General features: G+C 39.1%; 1 protein-coding gene across 3 annotated transcripts in view; it reads left to right on the top strand.

Moving 5' to 3' along the window:
• The window catches only part of PCCA (propionyl-CoA carboxylase subunit alpha), a 714,772-nt gene that overhangs the window by 116,934 nt on the left and 578,076 nt on the right, over nt 1–19,762 (top strand). For all 3 annotated transcript variants that reach the window (XM_029604503.1, XM_029604502.1, XM_029604504.1), the window contains 2 exons: nt 5,542–5,655; nt 6,618–6,671. In XM_029604503.1, the coding sequence (XP_029460363.1) occupies nt 5,542–5,655; nt 6,618–6,671 (168 nt within the window). The remainder of the gene's footprint in view (nt 1–5,541; nt 5,656–6,617; nt 6,672–19,762) is intronic.

Here is a 19,762-nt window from a genome sequence, read left to right on the forward strand (position 1 = left end):
TATAATATCTTTCCTGTCTTCCATCTCCCATGTTTTCGCTCCCTGTTTAATGTAACTTTACCTTCTACATAGTTGTTAATTGGTTTCCCCTTGTTCTATTGTAAACCGGTACGATAAGACCTCGTCTTGAGTATCGGTATAGTAAAAGAATTTAAATAAATAAATAAATGTTAGATAATGAAAATTAGAAAAGTTGCCTAGGTTTAAGATGAGGTAGCAGTTGTGCAGAATGAAATTATAATTTGATTAGATATATGAGAAGGGGATTAAATAGGTAGAGTTAAATTGAAGATAATGATCCAGGGAGAAAAGGAGGGGTGAAATAGAGAGACAGTAAAGGATTAAGATGGTGAGAGAAGTGAGTTAATAGGATTTCAGGTGTAGGCCTGTTTAAATAACCATGACTTAAGTTTTTGTTTAAACTTTTTGCAGAGTTCTTGTCAAGGGTCTGTTGACATGGTATTCTAGAGCGCAGGCCCAGCAATAGATAATGCACGTTGCTTCGTGGTGGTGAGGTGTGTGGTTTTGGGAGATTGTATATGTACTGTTGCCAGGTATTGCGTTCTGGTGGGTCTTATATTGGTGCAAAATATGAAGTCGTCGTTGAGCCATTGCATATTTTGGTTGATTAGGGATTTGTGTATGATAGTAAGGGCTTTATATTGTATCCGGTGTAATACTGGGAGCCAATGAAGTTCTTTTCATATAGGCATTACCTCAGACCGCATTGTAAATCCATTTCAAACTTATGTGCCTATTTGTAAACCGTTGTGATGGTATATCACTAAACGACAGTATAGAAAAGTTTTTAAATAAAAAAATAAAAATTTACCTCTGCTGTCAACCACATTCAGCAACCAACTGAGGATAGGATTTCCACAGAGTATGTTCTAAATTGAGCTGTTCGTGTAAGATCGCCATGGCACTATTTGTCTGGAAACAACATCACTCCTGCCAACAAGCCTGAGTCTGGGATCCCTCCACGTCAGATCTCGGATAGTCCCTCCTCACACCACAACCTTCCTGCACTCATCTCCCCAGCAACCATCCAGCACTCCACTACTCCAGCAATCTTCCTAACTCTTCCAAAAATCACCATGCTACAAATGTACCCCATTCCTATTATTCCACACTCACTCATTAATAGAGATAAACTACACATTCTCGATCGTAGCCATTCAAAGAGATCAATGATCCCCCTCAATATGATCACTCCTCTAACCCAATTCCTGGGTCTCTTTTTAATCACCCTAACTCTTCTCAACTCTCAATCCCTCTCTAAAAAAGCACACTTGCTCAACGACCACCTCTTGGACACCCAACCTTATATCTGTGCTATTACCAAAACCTGGCTACAGAACACAGATACAGCTCTAATCAACCAACTACCAATACAACTCTACGACATCTTCTCCCTACCTAGACTCAAAAGGAGGCAGAATATTGTTAGCCGCAAAAAAAGATCTGAGACTCTCCCAGCAAGCCTTTAAATCGACGACCAAACTAGAAATTGGAATATTCAAATCTAACCAGCTTCAAATCTGTCTATTCTACGCCCCCCTGGGCTCTTAGAATCTGACCCATCTCCTCTCATTGAAATTATAGCCAAACACATCAATACGAACTCCCCAGCTATCATTTTAGGAGACTTTAACATCCACATTGACTCTCCTTCTCCCTCCTCCAACTGTGAAGCCCTCCTATCCTCTTTCCAGGCTATGGGCTTCAAACAAATTATAAACAAACCCACTCATAAAGCAGGCCACACGTTGCACGTTATATGCATAAATGAATCCATCTCGCCCACTTCCACCTCTGCCTGTACTCCCATCCCCTGGTCAGATCACTCGTTGATATCTATCTACCGAATTATCAATTAAGAAAAAACCGGCTCCTACCATAACTAAATCCTCCATCCAATTCAGAAAGCCAAGGACTTAACTAACTTGGACCTCTCCGCCAATACTGCTATGACCTCTTGGCTAAACATCACGCGCTCAGTAGCAAATCAGATCTGCCCCATGTCATCCAAAGTTATCAATCCAGCCCATCCTAACAAAAAACCCTGGTTCTCAATTGAATTAAAAAAGCTCAAACAAGACCTTCAACATAAAGAACAATGCTGGCGTAAAGATCCCTCCCCTACCTCCGAGGCTTCTTATAAAACCGCTATGAACCAGTACAGGATCACCATCCTACGTACTAAGTGAGATTTCTATGCCAAAAAAATCCACAGCTTCCTATATGACCCAAAAACATTATTTTCATATGCTGCAGCCCTCACCACTCCTGTTCCTCCAATCACCCCAGAAGAAGAAGCCCAAAACAAAGCTTCGGAACTGGCATTATTCTTAGACAACAAAATAAAAAATTTAATCGCACCTCTGACAACATCAAACACCCAGCCTCCACCCAGACAAAACCCCTCTCCAGCTATCCATAAACCGACTCTTGAATCATTTGAACTCACATCCTCCCTGGAAATCGAATCTATAATCAAGAAAATGAAGCCTTCATCACATCCAACAGACCAAATACCTACCAAACCTTTACTTACCATTCTTAACACCATAGCCAAACCACTGGCTGACATCATTAATTGCTCCCGGACTCTTTAAAAACTGCTTCTCTGAAACCCTTACTAAAAAAACCCAACCTGGATCCAGCCAACCCCGTAAACGTCCGCCCCATTGCCAACTTACCTTTTATAGCCAAGTTAATGGAAAAACTGGTCAACAACCGACTCACAGATTTCCTCGACTCCCATAATATTCTCTACCCTTCTCAATTGGTTTCCGGAAACATTTCAACACGGAATCTCTCCTAATCTCTCTTACTGACAACATCCTGATGGGTCTCGACAAAGGCCAATCATACCTACTAGCTCTTCTTGACATTTCTGCAGCGCTCGACACTGTAAACCATACAACTCTCATCAACTGTCTGACGGAAATCGGCATCACGGGCTCTGCTCTCCTCTGGTTCAAATCCTTCCTCAACAACAGGCACTACAAAGTTAGAATAAACGACAAAGAATCCCTCCCCGTCCCTTCCAATCAAGGAGTACCCCAGGGTTCTTCACTATCCCCTACTCTGTTTAATATCTATCTGCTCCCCCTATGCCAGTTACTTGAAAGCCTCAACCTTACCCACTTTATATACGCTGACGACGTGCAGATCCTAATCCCCATCACAGATCCCATCGCCAGCACCCTAAACTTCTGGAACAGCTGCCTTCACTCCATCAACCTCCTTCTTTCCAGTCTCAATCTGGTTCTTAATACGTCTAAAACAGAACTCCTCATCATCGCTCCCAACGACAATAACCCCCTCCTCAACAACCCAATCATACCACAAGTAAACTAGGTGAGAGACCTTGGTACCACTCGACACTAGAATGAACTTCAAAAAGTTCATTAACAACACCACAAAAGAATGCTTTTATAAGCTACAGGTTCTAAAGCAGCTGAGACCTCTACTACACTTTCAAGATTACCGTTCAGTCCTCCAAGCCATACTGTTCTCAAAGATTGACTACTATAATGCGCTTTCTACTCTGCCTCCCCGCCTCCTCAACTAAACCACTATAGATGCTACAAAATGCCGCAGCCAGGATCCTTACAAACTCTCGCCGCAAGGACCATATCACCCCGATACTAAAAAACCTACACTGGCTACCCATCCACTATAGAATACTGTTCAAGACATTGACCATCGTTCACAAAACCATCTATCAGCAATCCTCACTCCAACTCACCATCCCACTCGAACTTCAAGACCGATTAGATCCGCATACAAAGGATCCCTCTAGGCTCCCCCAAACAAATCCTCTATCCACAACTCCATCCAAAATCGAGCACTGCCCACCGCTGGACCTCATCGCTGGAATTCACTACCCCCCCCGGATCTTCGCCAGGAACAATGCCATCTATCCTTTAGAAAAGAAACTGAAAACCTGGCTGTTCTCTCAAGCCTACCCTTAAAAAGGTTTCTCCCCAACCAGCATTGGCGCTCTCACCCCCTCTACCATCTCCTTCTCACCTGGCCCTTTAACCTCTTCCCCCCCCTGCTCCCTCCCCGTTCCCCGTCACCATCTCGCCCCTTTGGACTCCTCCCCTGTCCCTATCCAAAGGATTTTTATGCTTGAACTGCCTATCAGCACCCTATGCCGATCAATTGTGGTCTGCTGTTTACATTACCTCTTTAGTTGAGTTACGTTAAACTAATTCTTTCTCTCTTATCGATCCCGAATTTATGCTCCCTGTTTTATTGTAACTTTCTCTCTTCTTGTTAAATGTTTTTTCCCTGGTTCTGCTGTAAACCGGTACGATAAGACTTCGTCTTGAGCATCTGTATATTAAAAGAATTTAAATAAATAAATATGGATGGGGAGGGCTCTAGGTGAGCAAAGGAGAAGTGAGGTGAGTGAGCAAGGGGAGGCAGAGGGGAGAGGGGGTGAGATTGGAACGAAAGAAGGATGAACAAAGTTGAGGAAAGACAAAGGTAGACATACAAGGTACCAAAGCTGCATTTGTCGAGTAGCGCTATAGAAATGTTAAGTAGTAGCAGTGGTAATGAAATCAGGGGCCCCCACGTTTCATTATCTAAAGACTGCTCTGCTCGGTGGGGCTGAGGTCCGAGCACACCACATCTGTTAGGTGGGGGTTTTTAAAATCTGGATCCCCTGCAGCATAGAGCGCTGCGCCCGGGACACAGAGCTTTATTATCTGTTTGTGGACGCTGTACTTCTAAGCTAAAGGTAGGGAGGGGGGAAGGCTTTCATTAACCGTCTTCATCAAGTCTTGTTCTCTTCGTTTCGCTAAATTTCATCATTACAGGCTAACTTTCTGTAGGATTTGGCAGATGCTTGTTGTATGGGTCTAAGGTGATCTAGAAAGACGTGTGTATGTGTGTGTGCGCCTACGTTCATCGAGAGCACATGAGTGTGTGTGAATAAGAATATGGTGCATGAGGAATCAGGCATGAGCCTGTTAAAGTAATGCTTGAGATTTTCCGGTTCACGTGCTGTAATATTAAACTCTTTAGTCACGGGCTTTAATTTGTACATGGTGCCGACCTGATGCTGTGCGGGGACACTCGCTGCATCCCTTCATTCAATTCGCTCTAATTATCCCCAACTTCCTGGGGAGCCTGCTTAGGAACTGGCCGTGAATGTTTGTTATTAAGATATTAGGCTGTCCCGGTTACATGTAACATAGTGGTTGGAGACAGTGAATTTACATTTAGATGATCAGTATAGGAAACTGACATTATGCTTGTAATGATTTAATTCAAACATGTGGGTATATCTTATTGAGTAAGTGCTAAAAATGCAAATACATACTTAAGCTTGGACTAAAGCAGATTTAATATGCATTCTAGGTATTTTAACTTCTGTATTGTTTGTACTTTCTGCACACATTTTAAAGAGCGACCAGTTAATTATTCTCAAAACAATCAAATCTGCAATTTCCTGCACATACTTCAGGTAATTATTTTTGCTGGGAGCATCTGTTAATTTAGGTTTTTGTCTCTCTCTAGGTTCATGTGAAAATGGCGGACGAAGCTGTCTGTGTTGGCCCAGCTCCCACCAGCAAAAGCTACCTCAACATGGACGCCATCATGGACGCCATTAACAGCACAGGAGCCCAAGCTGTGAGTCTGAACAGTCCATCTTCCGCAGCTGGTTCACATATAGAAATGTGCAAAAAAAAAAAAAAAGATGGCATTCGAGTTTAAAGTATTAAAAAAAAAAAAAAAAAAGGGTTGACTATGCTATTTCAGTTACTTCATGTCACACAAGTTCAGTGTGGCCGAAATCGCTACTGGAAATCAAAGCCTTTGTAGCATCTGGCAGTGCTGGTCGCTGATCCTGCAGGTGGCTGTTGGATTCAGCTTTCACACCAGGGAGCAATTTCAATTCATTTCCAAATTTGCCGAAAAAAAAAAAAAAAATCCCAATTAGTTTTGAACATTAACCCTTTTGATGCCATATCAGATTTTTTTTTTTTAAAGTATAAATAGAAAAAAAACTGCCCAAAAGTGGCTGTGTGTGTGTGTGTGTTTTAAATTCATTTTTAATCGTTCTTAAAATTATGCACACAATTAAACTTGCAGAAAGTAAGTGGTGCATCCAGTAATTATTTTTGTTGTTGTTTTGCACTGTTATTGAAATCCACATTAGTTTAGATGGGTAAATACTATTTTTTTTATTAAGAATTTTTTACCACCCGCTCACCCCCCCCCAAAAAAAAAAAACCACAGCAGCTATTTAACTGGAATTGGTCTTTTCAAATGAGATACGTTCATTTAATGTGATATTACATGTTACTGTTTAGAACTATTCAAATGGATCTGTTAACAAATAAAAAACAAAACAAAACAAAAAATGGAGTTAATCAGCACCATCAATGAACGTGGAGTTCTTTAATCAGCATGTTTACTTCTTTTTAAATTAAACCATGGTAAATGTGGTGTCTGCAAGATGAACATAGTTGGAGTAGAATTCTTGAAGAGACAGTGCAGATGTTTTATGCAGTTTCTGAGTGTGGCTAGGCAGAGTAAAGATTCCAGAAAGAAAAGGCAATGTGAATCAGCCTTCTGCTTTCTTTTTCAAGGTCCACCCAGGATATGGATTTCTTTCAGAAAACAAAGAATTTGCCAGACGTCTGGTAAGTTTTTTTTCGTTGTTGATTCCTTGAGGCTGTTAATAATTGGGGAAGCACTGACAAGGGCAGGGGTATGGTGGATACTTTCAGTGAGAATGAGGGCCTGATTATGTACCACGCTGAAAGCACGGTTGTTACAGCGCATTTGGAGATTAAACTGTACTCATTATAAAACATTGTTCTATTAAGGAGCTGCTGAAAGAAATTATAGCTGAAGGTAGCTGAAAGATTACAATACCTGATCATGTATTTACATAGGACAGAAACAGTACGAGTGTTGTTTTCCATGCATATTTTTCCAGTTTGTTCATATTGTTTTTCTTCATAACAATAACAAAAATATACTTGATTTTGTAGCTAAGTTTAGTTTGAAAAAAAAAAAAAAAAGACTGAATTTAAAACAGCTTTTCACAGTAGTTTCAAGTCTAAAAGTTAAAAATCTTACTGATTATTGTAACTCATGAGAATGTTACTCATCTTTATCTTGGAAAAACTCATACTGCATCTCAACATTGTTTTTCTTTTTTAATTTAGAGCTTGAATTATATTGCTTTGCTCCAGTCCTGCAAAATATAGTACTTAATCAGCACCTTCATGACCATTCCTAAACCCGTTGGGTAGTGTGCACGCTTCACTTTCTGTGTTCCTTTAACCCTGATGAATTGTGCGTTTATAATCTAGCTGCAGTTACGTCTGTAGTGAGCTGTCTCATGTAATCAGTTGCAAGGTTTGTGTGATTGTAAGGCCCTTAAAAGAATTATTGTGGATGCAAAGGTGATCAGGGTTGCAACATTTTGTGTAATTCCGTTGGTCCCAAAATGACATCACAGCCTCCAAAGAATCAAATTAGATGAAAAAGTAAATTGCACTGGAGTGAGACTGACTCATTTGTCAAGAAGTCTGCTGGTCCAGTTAAGCATATAATCTACATAAAGCCCTTTTGAAGGAAAAAATAAACCATGATGGAGTGGGGTTTCCATAACAACACCCTTTAAAGACTGTAATTGGGGAACATTAGGTGCCAGTTCAGTTGAGTTCTGGTTTAAAAAAAAAATAAAATAAAATAAAAGTTTGGGAGCAGATCGATCAAAGATTTTGTCCAGTGGAAAATTTGCTTTAGGGATATTTATGAAAATTCCAGGGCAAAATTGGAACAGGGTTTGCATGGCAGGAAAGTTTTTTGATCGTCTATGCCCCCATTATAATTTTTTGTCTGCTATGAAAATAGTAAGTTAGCTAAGCATGGCAGTGAGAACAGTAGTTAAGATTGTGAATTTCAAGACCCCCCCGATAAAAAAAAAAAAAAATAAATTCAGGATTGATTTACTATTCTGCAGTCCCCTTTCATTTTTATTGAAGTAGACTAGGTCTTCACTGCTTGCCTAATATTCTGTGTTTAGGGCTGGCAGGGTCTCTGGTTATTTACACTTGAATCGGATGTTTCATGCTGATTGAAAGACGGAGTATCTATTTGACAAAACTGAATAACATTTTTGTGGCAATTTCTTTAATGAGAATTTCACTTCTTTGTCATGTCAAAACCAAGCTTTGCGTAATATGGACAAATGAAGACTAATTCTCATAGCTTGAGTGTTGGTGAAAGAGAGTTCGTAAGTCCCGTTTTGTGCTAGTAACAAGCATACACCCTAATGTTTTGGATTATGTTCAGCTAAGCACAGATTTTTCATCGTCACACTAGTAGTGGTCCAATGGTTGGAGCAGTGAGCTTTCAGCCTGAGCCTTGCTCTAAATCTTTCACTTATCCTGACATGATATATTCGTTCCTTCTTCTCTAGCCTCTTTAGAGGCTCTCTTGCTGATTAGTCATCAAAATCAGTAGTCTGACTTTCCAACCTAGAGGATGTGTCTGTAGTCTTTTTAAAATATTGTTGGGATACGGATGGGATGAAAGGTGCTTTATATAATCTAGCGCAGTGGTTCCCAAACCTGCCCTGCAGGACCCCCAACCAGTCAAAACATGCAGATGTTATCTCGTGCATAATTGTGGATATCCTGAAAGCCTAATTGGCTGGCGGTCCCACAGGACAGGTTTTGGAATCTCTGATCTAACTAAAGGACTAGAAATATGTGGCCCTGGTTTGACCTTTGTGTAAAAAATGGGGTACAAACCAAAATAAAATATAGAGCAGCCTAGGAAATTATTTTACAGCATGTTTATACCTGAAATCTATCAGCAGTGTGCAGTGACATTTATAGCAGGGTATTCAGTCTTATTCCCTCGGGGCCCCCTCTCCACTCCCATCCTCGCCCCTTCTGAGTCTCCAGCAGGCTTGCTCCCTCAGTCCCCTCCCTCGCAAACCTACACACTCACTCACACTCTCTCACACTCACACACCTGTCCTCATGATACAAAAGATACTTGGAACCCATATGCCATTAGGCCTCTTGTTACAAGTATTGGGTGTGGACTTAGCCCTCAGAAAACCATGAACAAATGTTTGTAATATAATAAACCTCCCATTCCAAGAGAGCACTAAATGCCTATGAAAAGGCAACATAGCAAATATTACATCAAGCTCTAAAACACCAATATATCTCATGTTAGGAAAACAGAAGAAGCCAGGCTACCTAAAAATACCTGTAAAATAAAAAAAAAAATAAAAATACATGTACCTAAATATATTGTACAAAAGCCCTAAATTCCAATACACCTCCTTCTGAAAGCAGAACACTATAGACCCCTACACAGAAATTATTTAGCAGAATCTCTCATCACGGTCACACATACATAAAACAGACAAACCCTTAGCAAACACAGATTTGGGGGCCAACAAACAAAATCAATAAATATAAAATATCAGTCATAACAGTAAAACCATACTAATAAAAATAATAAACATTTTAAAACTGAAATGAACATCCAATATTTAAACCTCATAAAAATGTTTATACATTTTCCAAAATGCCAAAATAATATTTCCAAACAGCAGACAGATATAATAACATCCAATAATGAAACTAATAAGGATTAAAAAATCACCTGTTCTCCATACCTGGGATTTTATTTTATTTCCAGCCACCTTGAGATTGTTGTGGAATGGGGAGGGGGCCCACCCAAACGTTCTCCACACTGTTGCACACATCCACACAGGCTCTCACCACCCCCCCCCCCAGACACACATACATGCTCATATTCTCTCCTTCACAGACACCAAATACTTATGCTTTCTCATTCATATACATACACACATGTTCACTCCTCATAAATACACACATTGTCTCTCACAGATACACAAACACATGCTTATGCTCTCTCTGTGACACATACACACACACACTCCCTCACAGACACACATATGTTTAAAGTATCTTAGACAAACGATCATACTTTCTCTCACAGACACGCACTCATGCTCTCTCCCTCACAAACACACATACGCTTACAGTATCTCTCTCATAGACACATGCTCACGCTTTCTCTCACACGTGCTCATGCTCTCTCCCTCACAAACACAAATATGCTTACAGTATCTCTCTCATACACATGCTCACGCTTTCTCTCTCACACGCGCTCATGCTCTCTCTCTCACAAACACGCTTACAGTATCTCTCTCATAGACACGTGCTCATGCTGTCTCCTTCACAAACACACTCTCTCCCTCACACAGGCTTTCTCCCTCACAGAAACACACACTCTAGCTGGCATTCTCTCTCACAGTCAGACCGACACATACACACGTGTGTACATGGGACCTCCCCTTCTAGGCCCTGCCTTCAGCCCCTGCGGGATGGAATCTGAGGTGGTCTGCAGTGTTTTCCTCTCTGGTTTTGGCCGTCACCCCGCAGCTTCTCATTCTCTGTTTCTGGCTGCTGCAGGCCGAGCTCTTCTTACATTTTAGGGGGGAGCAATGTCCCCCACCCCCCAAACTCCGCCCATGTTAGTAACTGGAAAGGAAGAAAAAAATGCAAGGAAAAAAGAAATTGATCAGGACTGGGGGATTCATTGAATCCCTCGAAGGCCCTGACCATGCGCCACTGATATCTGTACCATGAGGAACACTAAATGTTTTGTTCACTGATTCTTTGTTCTATTTTCACGTGGGCCTATGTTGATGATAATTTCAAGTGGTAAAAAGAAAAAAAATACAGCTAAGTTACAGCATGATTACTTTGTTAATAGGATTCCTATTTCTCTTTGGAAGACGAGATTTAAGGGGCCCAAGCGGAAAAGGAAAACAAACAAACAAAAAAAAAGTTTCTGTATTTTTTGCAGAACTACTGGGGGGGGGGGGGTGCGATCAGGAGCTACTTGATTGGGTCATAAGCCAACTTTTCGTTGGAAGTAGCAGAATTTTGCATGGTAGCTCATAAGGGAACCCCTGGCATGAGCTCCATGCTCTCAGTACTGGGATAACATGAGGCAGAGGCTTGAGCGAAGACGTTAGGGACCAGGTTTAAATGCAAGTTGCGTTTTGTTTATTTCTTAGCTCAGAGAACTTCAGATGGCATTACAGATCCAGCTAGTGCTTTTTCTGAAGAAAGTGGTCATGAGGGCAATGCATGTGCCCTAGCCTTTAAATAAAGCAAGCATGAATTAACCGTTCTTGACTGGACACCAAACATTATAAAATCTTCTTAGGAACCTTTGGTTAGTGCAAACAGAGGGCAGTTCGTGTGGAATCTCATGGAGTGTGGTTTGGGCAGACCTTTTTAGTTTATGCGACTTTCAGATGATTCTTTGAAGAAGAAGAACCAAAATCGATCCAAAATAAACATTTCCCTCCACTAAGTTTCATGTGTTCATTAAACTTATTAGCTTCCAAGCTATTTTATTCTCCCCCCTTCCTGTATTATTCTATTCATATCAAAAGCAAAGAAACAGAAGAGGGAGGAAAGTGGAAAACTGCCTGGGATTTTAAAACATCCTTTCAAGTTTCACAAAAGATCTCTGAAAAGTGAAGCTTGTTTCCTGCACCTGAAACACTGGAGTTGGTGGTTGAAAGGCTCTGAACAAAGCCCTTTTACTTACGGTCCACCCGGTCACCTCCCTGGTGCTATCCATTCTGATTGTACGGAATTAATAATCCTGACAGCCTCTCAGTGGATTTTCCGTCAACATCTGTTCATGGGCCTGGAATCAGAAACCACGGTCCTACCGGTATGTTTTTTTCACCGAATGTATTTTATTTGTATGCAAACTGTGAGGAATACCCCAAGTCTACATTGAGTACTGGAGATTTCTCAATGGTCTGCTCCAGTACAATTCAGCTCCTTAGCTTTTGCAAAACTGCTAGCAAACATATATATTGTTTTTTTGGAATATAAGTGCATTTCTCAGAAAAGAAAGTTTATTTTTTTTTTTAATTCTCATCTTCTTTCAGTAGTTTTCTAAGCTTATACCACACTTAAGGTCATATTTAAGGATTAAGTACAGATTCCCACAAATATTTTCTCCTGATAGTTTCCCCTTTCCCCTGCATAATCGTGCTATTTTTATCGCAGCAGAAGGAAATGCTAACCTTATGTGCAGTAATAATAATTTATTAAGACATTGCAGCAGTTGTGAAAACATTTGCAACATTAATATTAAAGATGAAGCAATGTAGGCCAGCCTGGTGGCTCAGATAAGTGCTGTGCACTGCCATGTAGAAAATATCCTCTTGTTCAATCCTCAGGTCGGGTCTTCTGCTCCTTGGGTTGATCAGGGCTGGGGATGCTGTGATCATTGCCTAACGGTGACACTTGGTAGCCAGATTCAGGGGCGCCATGGTGACAGGGTTCCATAAGGAGACCTGGTGTATGGCGCGTGGCCCAGGACGGTCGCTGGCTGGACTAAAGGTAAGTTGGTAGGGGATATAAAATGAATGAAGCTTTACGGCATCAGATCTCAGCCCTGGTTCCGACTGAGCTGGAAGTACAAGGCAAGAAAACTGCCAGGTTAAAAAAAAATAAAAAATGAAGTAATGCAGGGGTTTTTGAGATGCTGTGACACCAGAGATGTCAATTTTTAGGAATTTTATGGGATTTATAAGGACTTTGGAAGCAAACATTCACAGGGATTTTATATTTTTATTTATGGATGATGCGTGGAGATAGCAGTCACACAAACACACACACAGTTATCGTTAAATAATTTTTGTAACAAAATATGTCCAGGTTAATATATACAAATATTAATTCAGTTGCTTGTGAAAACAAAAATATTGAACTCCTTTCTATTTTGCTTTTCTTTCATTCCAGAGGAGATATTGGCATCTAAAGTTCTTAAAATCTCTTCCTGGCTATCCACTGCTACCATTATAAATATGTTTAAGTCAGGGTACTATTGTACAAATATTTACTCAAACTAATGCCACCTTAACATGGATACATGTAAAGTATGACTACAAGTTCAAAACTGAAGACTGATCTCAGGAAAAATGTTAAAATTATATTTGTGCATCAAACATAGAAACATGTTGACAGAAATAGACCATATGGCCTCTCTAGTCTGCCCATCCACGCCAGCTAATTCAGGTTTACAATCCCTACCACTCCATCTTATGCTTTCTTGAGTTTAGATATTCTTTTAGGCTCTACCACTTCCATGGGTAGACTGTTTCATGCATCAGCTACCCTTTGTATAAAATATTTCCTTAGATTTCTCCTAACCTTTCCCCTTTCACCCTCATCCCATGACCCTTTGTTCTAGAGCCTTCTCTCCACTGAAAGAGGCTCACCTCCTGTGCATGGAAACCTTGGAAGCATTTCAGTGTCGATAATATCTCCCCTAGCTCACCTTTCCTCTAGGGTTTACATATTCAGATCTTTGTCTGGCTCCTCCATATGCTTTAGAATGAAGACCACTGATCATTTTAGTAGCCATTCTCAGCATTGATTAATTGATTTCTACTCTTATGAAAGAGCACAAAATAACAAGCTCTTTCTTGGCTTATAGAACTGTCAATGTTTTTTAAAAGTGAAAATAAAATAAATACAAAATCACATTTTTTTTTTTTAGCTTAATGAGTTAATTTTTTTTTACATTTTTTTATTTATAAATTTATACATTTTCAAGAAAAAATTTGCAAGCAATTAGAGAAACAAAGAAAAAGGATGAAATATACTATTAAAGAAAACAGAGCCTCTCCATATCCAGTCCCCCAACCTGTGGATCCAATCTCTACCACAGGAATTATAACAGTATTAAGATAAGGCATCTGAACAGGAGCTAATAAAGCATATCGAATATAGCTGCAAACAATTAGCGCTTATTCCGCAGCTATTGGGGAGGAAGTAATTAGAGATGGCTCTTTATCTTTCAAAAAAGTATTTAGTGGAGAAGGAACATAGAAAATAATAGTGGTATTTTAAAATGTAATCATGCAAATTGTGCTACTTGTGGCCGCATTTAAAGAAACTGTTTCCTCTTCAACTGGGTTGATCTTGCCAAATCTGTAAAGACACTGACTTTCAAATCCAGAAACGTCTCTAGGCAATGTAAAAAAAAACATCTTCAGGATTCGCTCCTTGTCAGATTCCAATAAAAATGAAATTATCAAAGTAGAAGGTATCAAAACTTGAAAACCACTTTGGGGAATTCTTTTTAAATGGAGGAATATAATAAATTCTAAAAACCAAGGGCAGAGTTTGTTCAGGTATTTTTGGAATTTGTAGTAGATATTTCTTCCACATGTCTTTAGGTGGTATGAGTGGATCTTTAGGAAAATTTATAAACTGGAGGTTCCTCCTTCTTCTCTGATTCTCAAGTTGCTCCATCTTATTAGATATTAATTGGTTTCTGAACTATATTAGAAACAACCTTAGTCTCTTCCCTCAGAGTAACTTGTTTTCATTCACTGAGTTTTCCACAGTTTTTAATCTATTGTCCACATGTTTAAAACTAGCTATCCTTAGGACTCAACTCACTAAAGAAAACTGATCAAACAGGAACGTTTTGAGGTCTTTGTAGAGCATTTGATAATTGAGTTCATGCCACAATTTAGGGGCTGGAGAACCTTTCCTGTAAAAGATCTTTCTATTTCTTGCCAACCACAGTGTCTTTACAGACGACACTTTTGAGTAAGGGCCCAAACCGGATTTCATCTGGTAAGATAGAATATAACAAGCTATAGCATTGGCAAGATGCTTTGGTCCATCTCCTGTGATAGCACTGAAGGCAAGGGTGGTAAGATCCTTATAAACAATATATAGTCTATAAGTAGGCAGTGCAGTGAAATACTAATCTGTGAGGTCCTACACTTTCTGGAATGACCTATCCAGCCCTAGGCTGCCACTGGTTTAATGCTGATAGTATAATCCACTTTCTGATTCTTTATCCCAAGAAGCGCACTAACCAGGAGATAAAAAAGGAATTCACCCAAAATTTATAACAAAACTCATCACCTTCATTGCTACCTCGTGAGGCTGGTTAGCTATCTCAACAGAAATATCTAACCCCCATCTAAGGTTTGTATCACCTGAAGTTTAGCTGTTTCAGAAATCATTAGCCAATTGAAGCCTTTAGTAGGGCATCTTTCGGCATTATCAGGACTCTGTGACATCTTCTGCTCTCAACGTTTGCTATTGAGATCTTCCTGGTTTGAGCTCCTGTGCTTTTAATTTTGCCTGTGGTCATTGTGGGTGGAGCGTAACATAGTGTGTATTTGACTTACAGTGTCTGGTGCTAGGCCTCTCTTATTTGCTAGCAAGTTCAATTGGCATCTTGTGGCCAGGCCTTCAGATATGTGATTGGCGCATGACTGGGTTGCTGTCATCCTGTGATTTTTCTAACCATGGGGACACCCTGCAACATTAGAATAGGCTTTGTTTATTTATGTATTTTAAAATGTATAGTCTGCATTATCCAGTATCCTATGCAGCTTACAAACAAACATTCAAAATGACATAAAATACATAAACATAAAAAATTAATAACATTGCTATAGCTCCACAAGAGTTCTAAAAAACATGCTGAAATGCTTGCCTAAATAGATCCTCAACCAATATCGTTTGACGATCTAATTTTTAATTAAGGCCATTCATGGTAAAAAGTGGAACATCAAATGCCGATATAGTTCGTCGTTTCTTAAATGTTTTGAAACAGACTTGTTTCTTTAATTGCGATGGTAATTGATTTTCATTATTATGGAATCAAATTCCATCTCCTAAAATTCTATCCTGCATCATAACAGGTCAGACTTATAACTTGGAACTTCAAGCAGACATTGGTTTTCTGATCTGCTGGCATGATAGATGTTAAGAAGCATACTAAAACATAGTGCATCGTCACTCATAGCATTATATATTTAAGATAAAATTTTAAACTGAATCCATTGCTCGACTGGCAGCTAATGGGAAAGCACTCTGTTCATGGCTTTTATGATAAAATCTAGATGTTCCGGTCAATATCCTGGCTGCTGAACTTTGAATCATTTGTAATGCTTTGAATGTATAATTTGGTAGGCATAAATAGATATAATTGCAATAATCAATGCCTGATATTACAATGACCAGGGTAACACTATGGAAATCTGTTGGATTTAGATAAGGTTTGAATCTATGTAGCATTCTTAATTTCCAGAAGAATTTTGGTGTGGTCTTGGAATGCTAGTTTCAAGTCTATGATGACATCTACGTTTCTAGCTTGGTTTGAAAAGTAGATGCAGGTGGAAATGGAATTTTTCAATCCCTGCTTAAATATACTCTCTCAATCTTGTATATTTTCAGAGAGAACCTATTATGATATAACCAACTTTTATGCAGAGAGAAAAACAGCGAGTAAATCTAAGTGTCTGTAGCTGATTGAAGGATGTCTGCATAAATTCAGAAATGATGATGTAATCCAGACAATAGTTTACCCAGTGGATGCAAATATATATTAAATAACATAGCTGAAAGGGATGACCTCTGGGGAATACTCGTATCTAACAGGTACCAGGTTGAAACCTGAGAATTATATTTAACCTGTTGAACTCTATTGAAAAGTTATGACTGAAACCATTTCAAAACATTGCCAACAATCACAATTTGGGCCAGACATGCACAATACAGGGTAGTCAAGGGTGTCAAGAGGCTGATAGATCTAGTAACACCAATAAAAAGCTTTTGCCATTATCAAATCCATGATAGATGACATCTAAACGGGATCTTAAAAGTAATTCTGTGCTGTGCTTTTGTCTAAAAATAAATTGGTGCTGGTCTAAAATTTTGCATTGACTCAGGAAATCTTGCAATTGATTTAAAACCACATTTTCAATAAATTGGACTCCCACTATCATCTTTACGCCCACTTCAGCTTATTCAGAATGCTACTGCTAGACTGATTTTCAACCTTCCTAAAAGAGAACATATCTCCCCAGTACTCCAACATTTACACTGGCTTCCCATTACTCACCGCATAAAATACAAAATCTTAACCACTATCCACAACCTACTTTATAACCCTAATTCTATATGGCTCTGCTCTATGCTACACATATATAAACCAACAAGACAACTCCGTTCCACAGACAAATGTTTACTGGAAATTCCGTCAGTCAGATCTACTAGCTTAGCCCTAACAAGAAACAGAGCTTTCTCAGTTTTTGGTCCTTCCTTGTGGAACTCTATACCAGACAGTATCCGAATGACATCTAATCGAAATGAATTCAAAAAGATGGTTAAAACCTTTCTATTTAATGAAGCATACAATCTCAGTACCACCATTTGAATTACCCATATCTGCTTGATACTTGTAAAGAAAGAACTATTTTGTTTTATTGTGTCTTATGTTCAAATTGTTTTTATTGTGTATGTAAATTGTAAACCGCCTAGACGGACACGTAAGTGACCCCATGTGCGGTATATAAAAAACTTTTAAATAAATAAATACATTTTGCCATGAAAATGGCTTTATAATTAGGAAAGTCATTGCTTATCTACCTGTCTTTTTTAATAACAGTTGAACGGATCCTTTTTTTTTTTTTTTAATGCAGAAAGAAAAATGAAGATAACACATTTACTAAATTAGAGCGTGGAATACATAAATCATCAATGCTCTCATTACTGCATTGCTACATAGGGATATAATGAACAATTTTTAATATTTTCCCCAATAGGAACTATTTTTCAGCAGATGTTTGTCAAAATTGGGTCCATAAAGGATCCAAGAGATCACCAAGAATGGGAAGGGATGAGAATTGCTGATGTAAGTTTGCAATTTTCTTAAGAAAGAAAGAGTCAAACAATTTGGATAGAGATTAGAATCAGTAGTATAACAGTTGTATACGTTTAGGAATTTGTCAACTTTTTAGCTGTATGAAATAGTTCCCTAAAGTTTCAATTGTCAGAATGAATACTCTTGGAAATAAAGATTTCCTTTGCACTTAGAATTTCAGATCTGTACTTACTGAGCAGTAAATCATAGGAAAATTTGTCTTCCTTCTGATATTTCCACCAGCGTCTTTCATGCCTTCACAATTCTGCGTTTAATTGTTTGATTTCTGGAGAAAACCAGGGTGCTTAGGCATTATACCGAATGGTTACTTGTTTTAGAGGGGCAATTTCATCAATAGGGTGGTGGAATTTTCCCCAAGAATTTACTACATCTGTAATATCGGGATTGGAACTCAGTAATTTGGGAAATCCATGTCTCACATGACTTGTCTATATCAATGTGTCCCCTTTTCTGGACCATGGGCAACTTATGTCTTGGCAAAACAGAGTTATTTAGAAGGGGAAGGGAAAATTTTTATCATTTGTATGATCGCTCCACAAACTTTCACTGCATGTAATACTAGAGAAATTTGGACCAGATGGTTTTTTGCTCAGCATGGCAGTTTCTTATGTTCTTATCTTCTTAATAGGATTGAGGCTATTCTAAAATAAGCTTTTGAGGCATTGACAATAAACTTGCAAATTGCTTCTTGTTGCACCTTGGTAACTTAGGCTACCTTGAGTCTTTGTCAAGAATCTGGTGGTGCTGGGTCCAATCTTGGACCTATAATAGAACCTGAAGCTGCCTTTTTGGCTGATGCGAGCTGTGACTTGGTATGCACAGCCGCCAGGTAGAGTCCATCAAGCTAGGTTGAGAGAGAACATTGCAGAAATCTCATCTTGGAGTGAGTTTCCTCACTCCGTAGGTCATCAAATCTTCACAAGAGACCACTGTTCTGTTCGTACGTCTCACGTTGAATGTGAAAGTGGCCCCTAACCCCCTACACTAATACTTAAACCTCACCTCGAGTTACTAGGTGGGCCTCCCATAGGGATACAAATACCTGTCTAGGGAGGAGGCACTATGGTAAGTCTCGCTCTCTTGCTCTCTCTCGCTCAGCCTGCATCAGACTGAAACAGGCCTGTCAGAAGACATCGTGAACCGCGATATACTGGCAATGTAGCCCAAATTGGGCTAATACTGCAACTTGCGATAACAGCCTTTCGCATAGCTGATAGTGCAATTCACGATACACATGCTTAGTTTTAATACTGATGTGACGGTTTTTAATACTGATGTGACGGTTTATAAAAACCAAATAAAACCATATATATAATGTAATGTATTAGTTTTTATAAACCGTCACATCAGTATTAAAACCATCAACGATGTACAATTGGTAAGAAATAGAAATACAACAACATACACATACACACACACACTGAAAGGGCTTAATATGTATGTGTGTGTATATATATATATATATATACACACACTCTCACACTCACACTCATATACTCTCTCTCTCTCTCTCTCTCTCTCTCTCTCAGGGCTTAATATGTACCCTTGAGAATGATTGTGGTAATAGAAGATGGCATTTTCCCACTGAATAAATATTCTAGGGTAAGAAATCATCAACTGAAGAGAAAGAAAGAGCTTGCTAAGCCTTTTCTTGCATGCGTTAGAAGAAAACTATATATTTACCAAAACCATTTTAGCTGAACTGAAAATGTATTCTTCTGCGTGATGTTGTGCTTGTAATGTATTAGGTTGTTTAGAGCACAAAGCTGGGAACCTGAAACCTTATTTATTTATTTAAAGTTTTTGTATACCGATATTCGTTAGGAGATACATCACATCGGTTTCCATGGAACAAAAAATCTTATCCTATGACCTTGAACATCCTTGCATCTTCCTTTATTTAAACCTGTATTGTAAGTCCATTGGGACAGGGATA

The sequence above is a fragment of the Rhinatrema bivittatum genome, chromosome 5 (genome assembly GCF_901001135.1).
Source record: "Rhinatrema bivittatum chromosome 5, aRhiBiv1.1, whole genome shotgun sequence".
In the NCBI taxonomy this organism is placed as follows: domain Eukaryota; kingdom Metazoa; phylum Chordata; class Amphibia; order Gymnophiona; family Rhinatrematidae; genus Rhinatrema; species Rhinatrema bivittatum.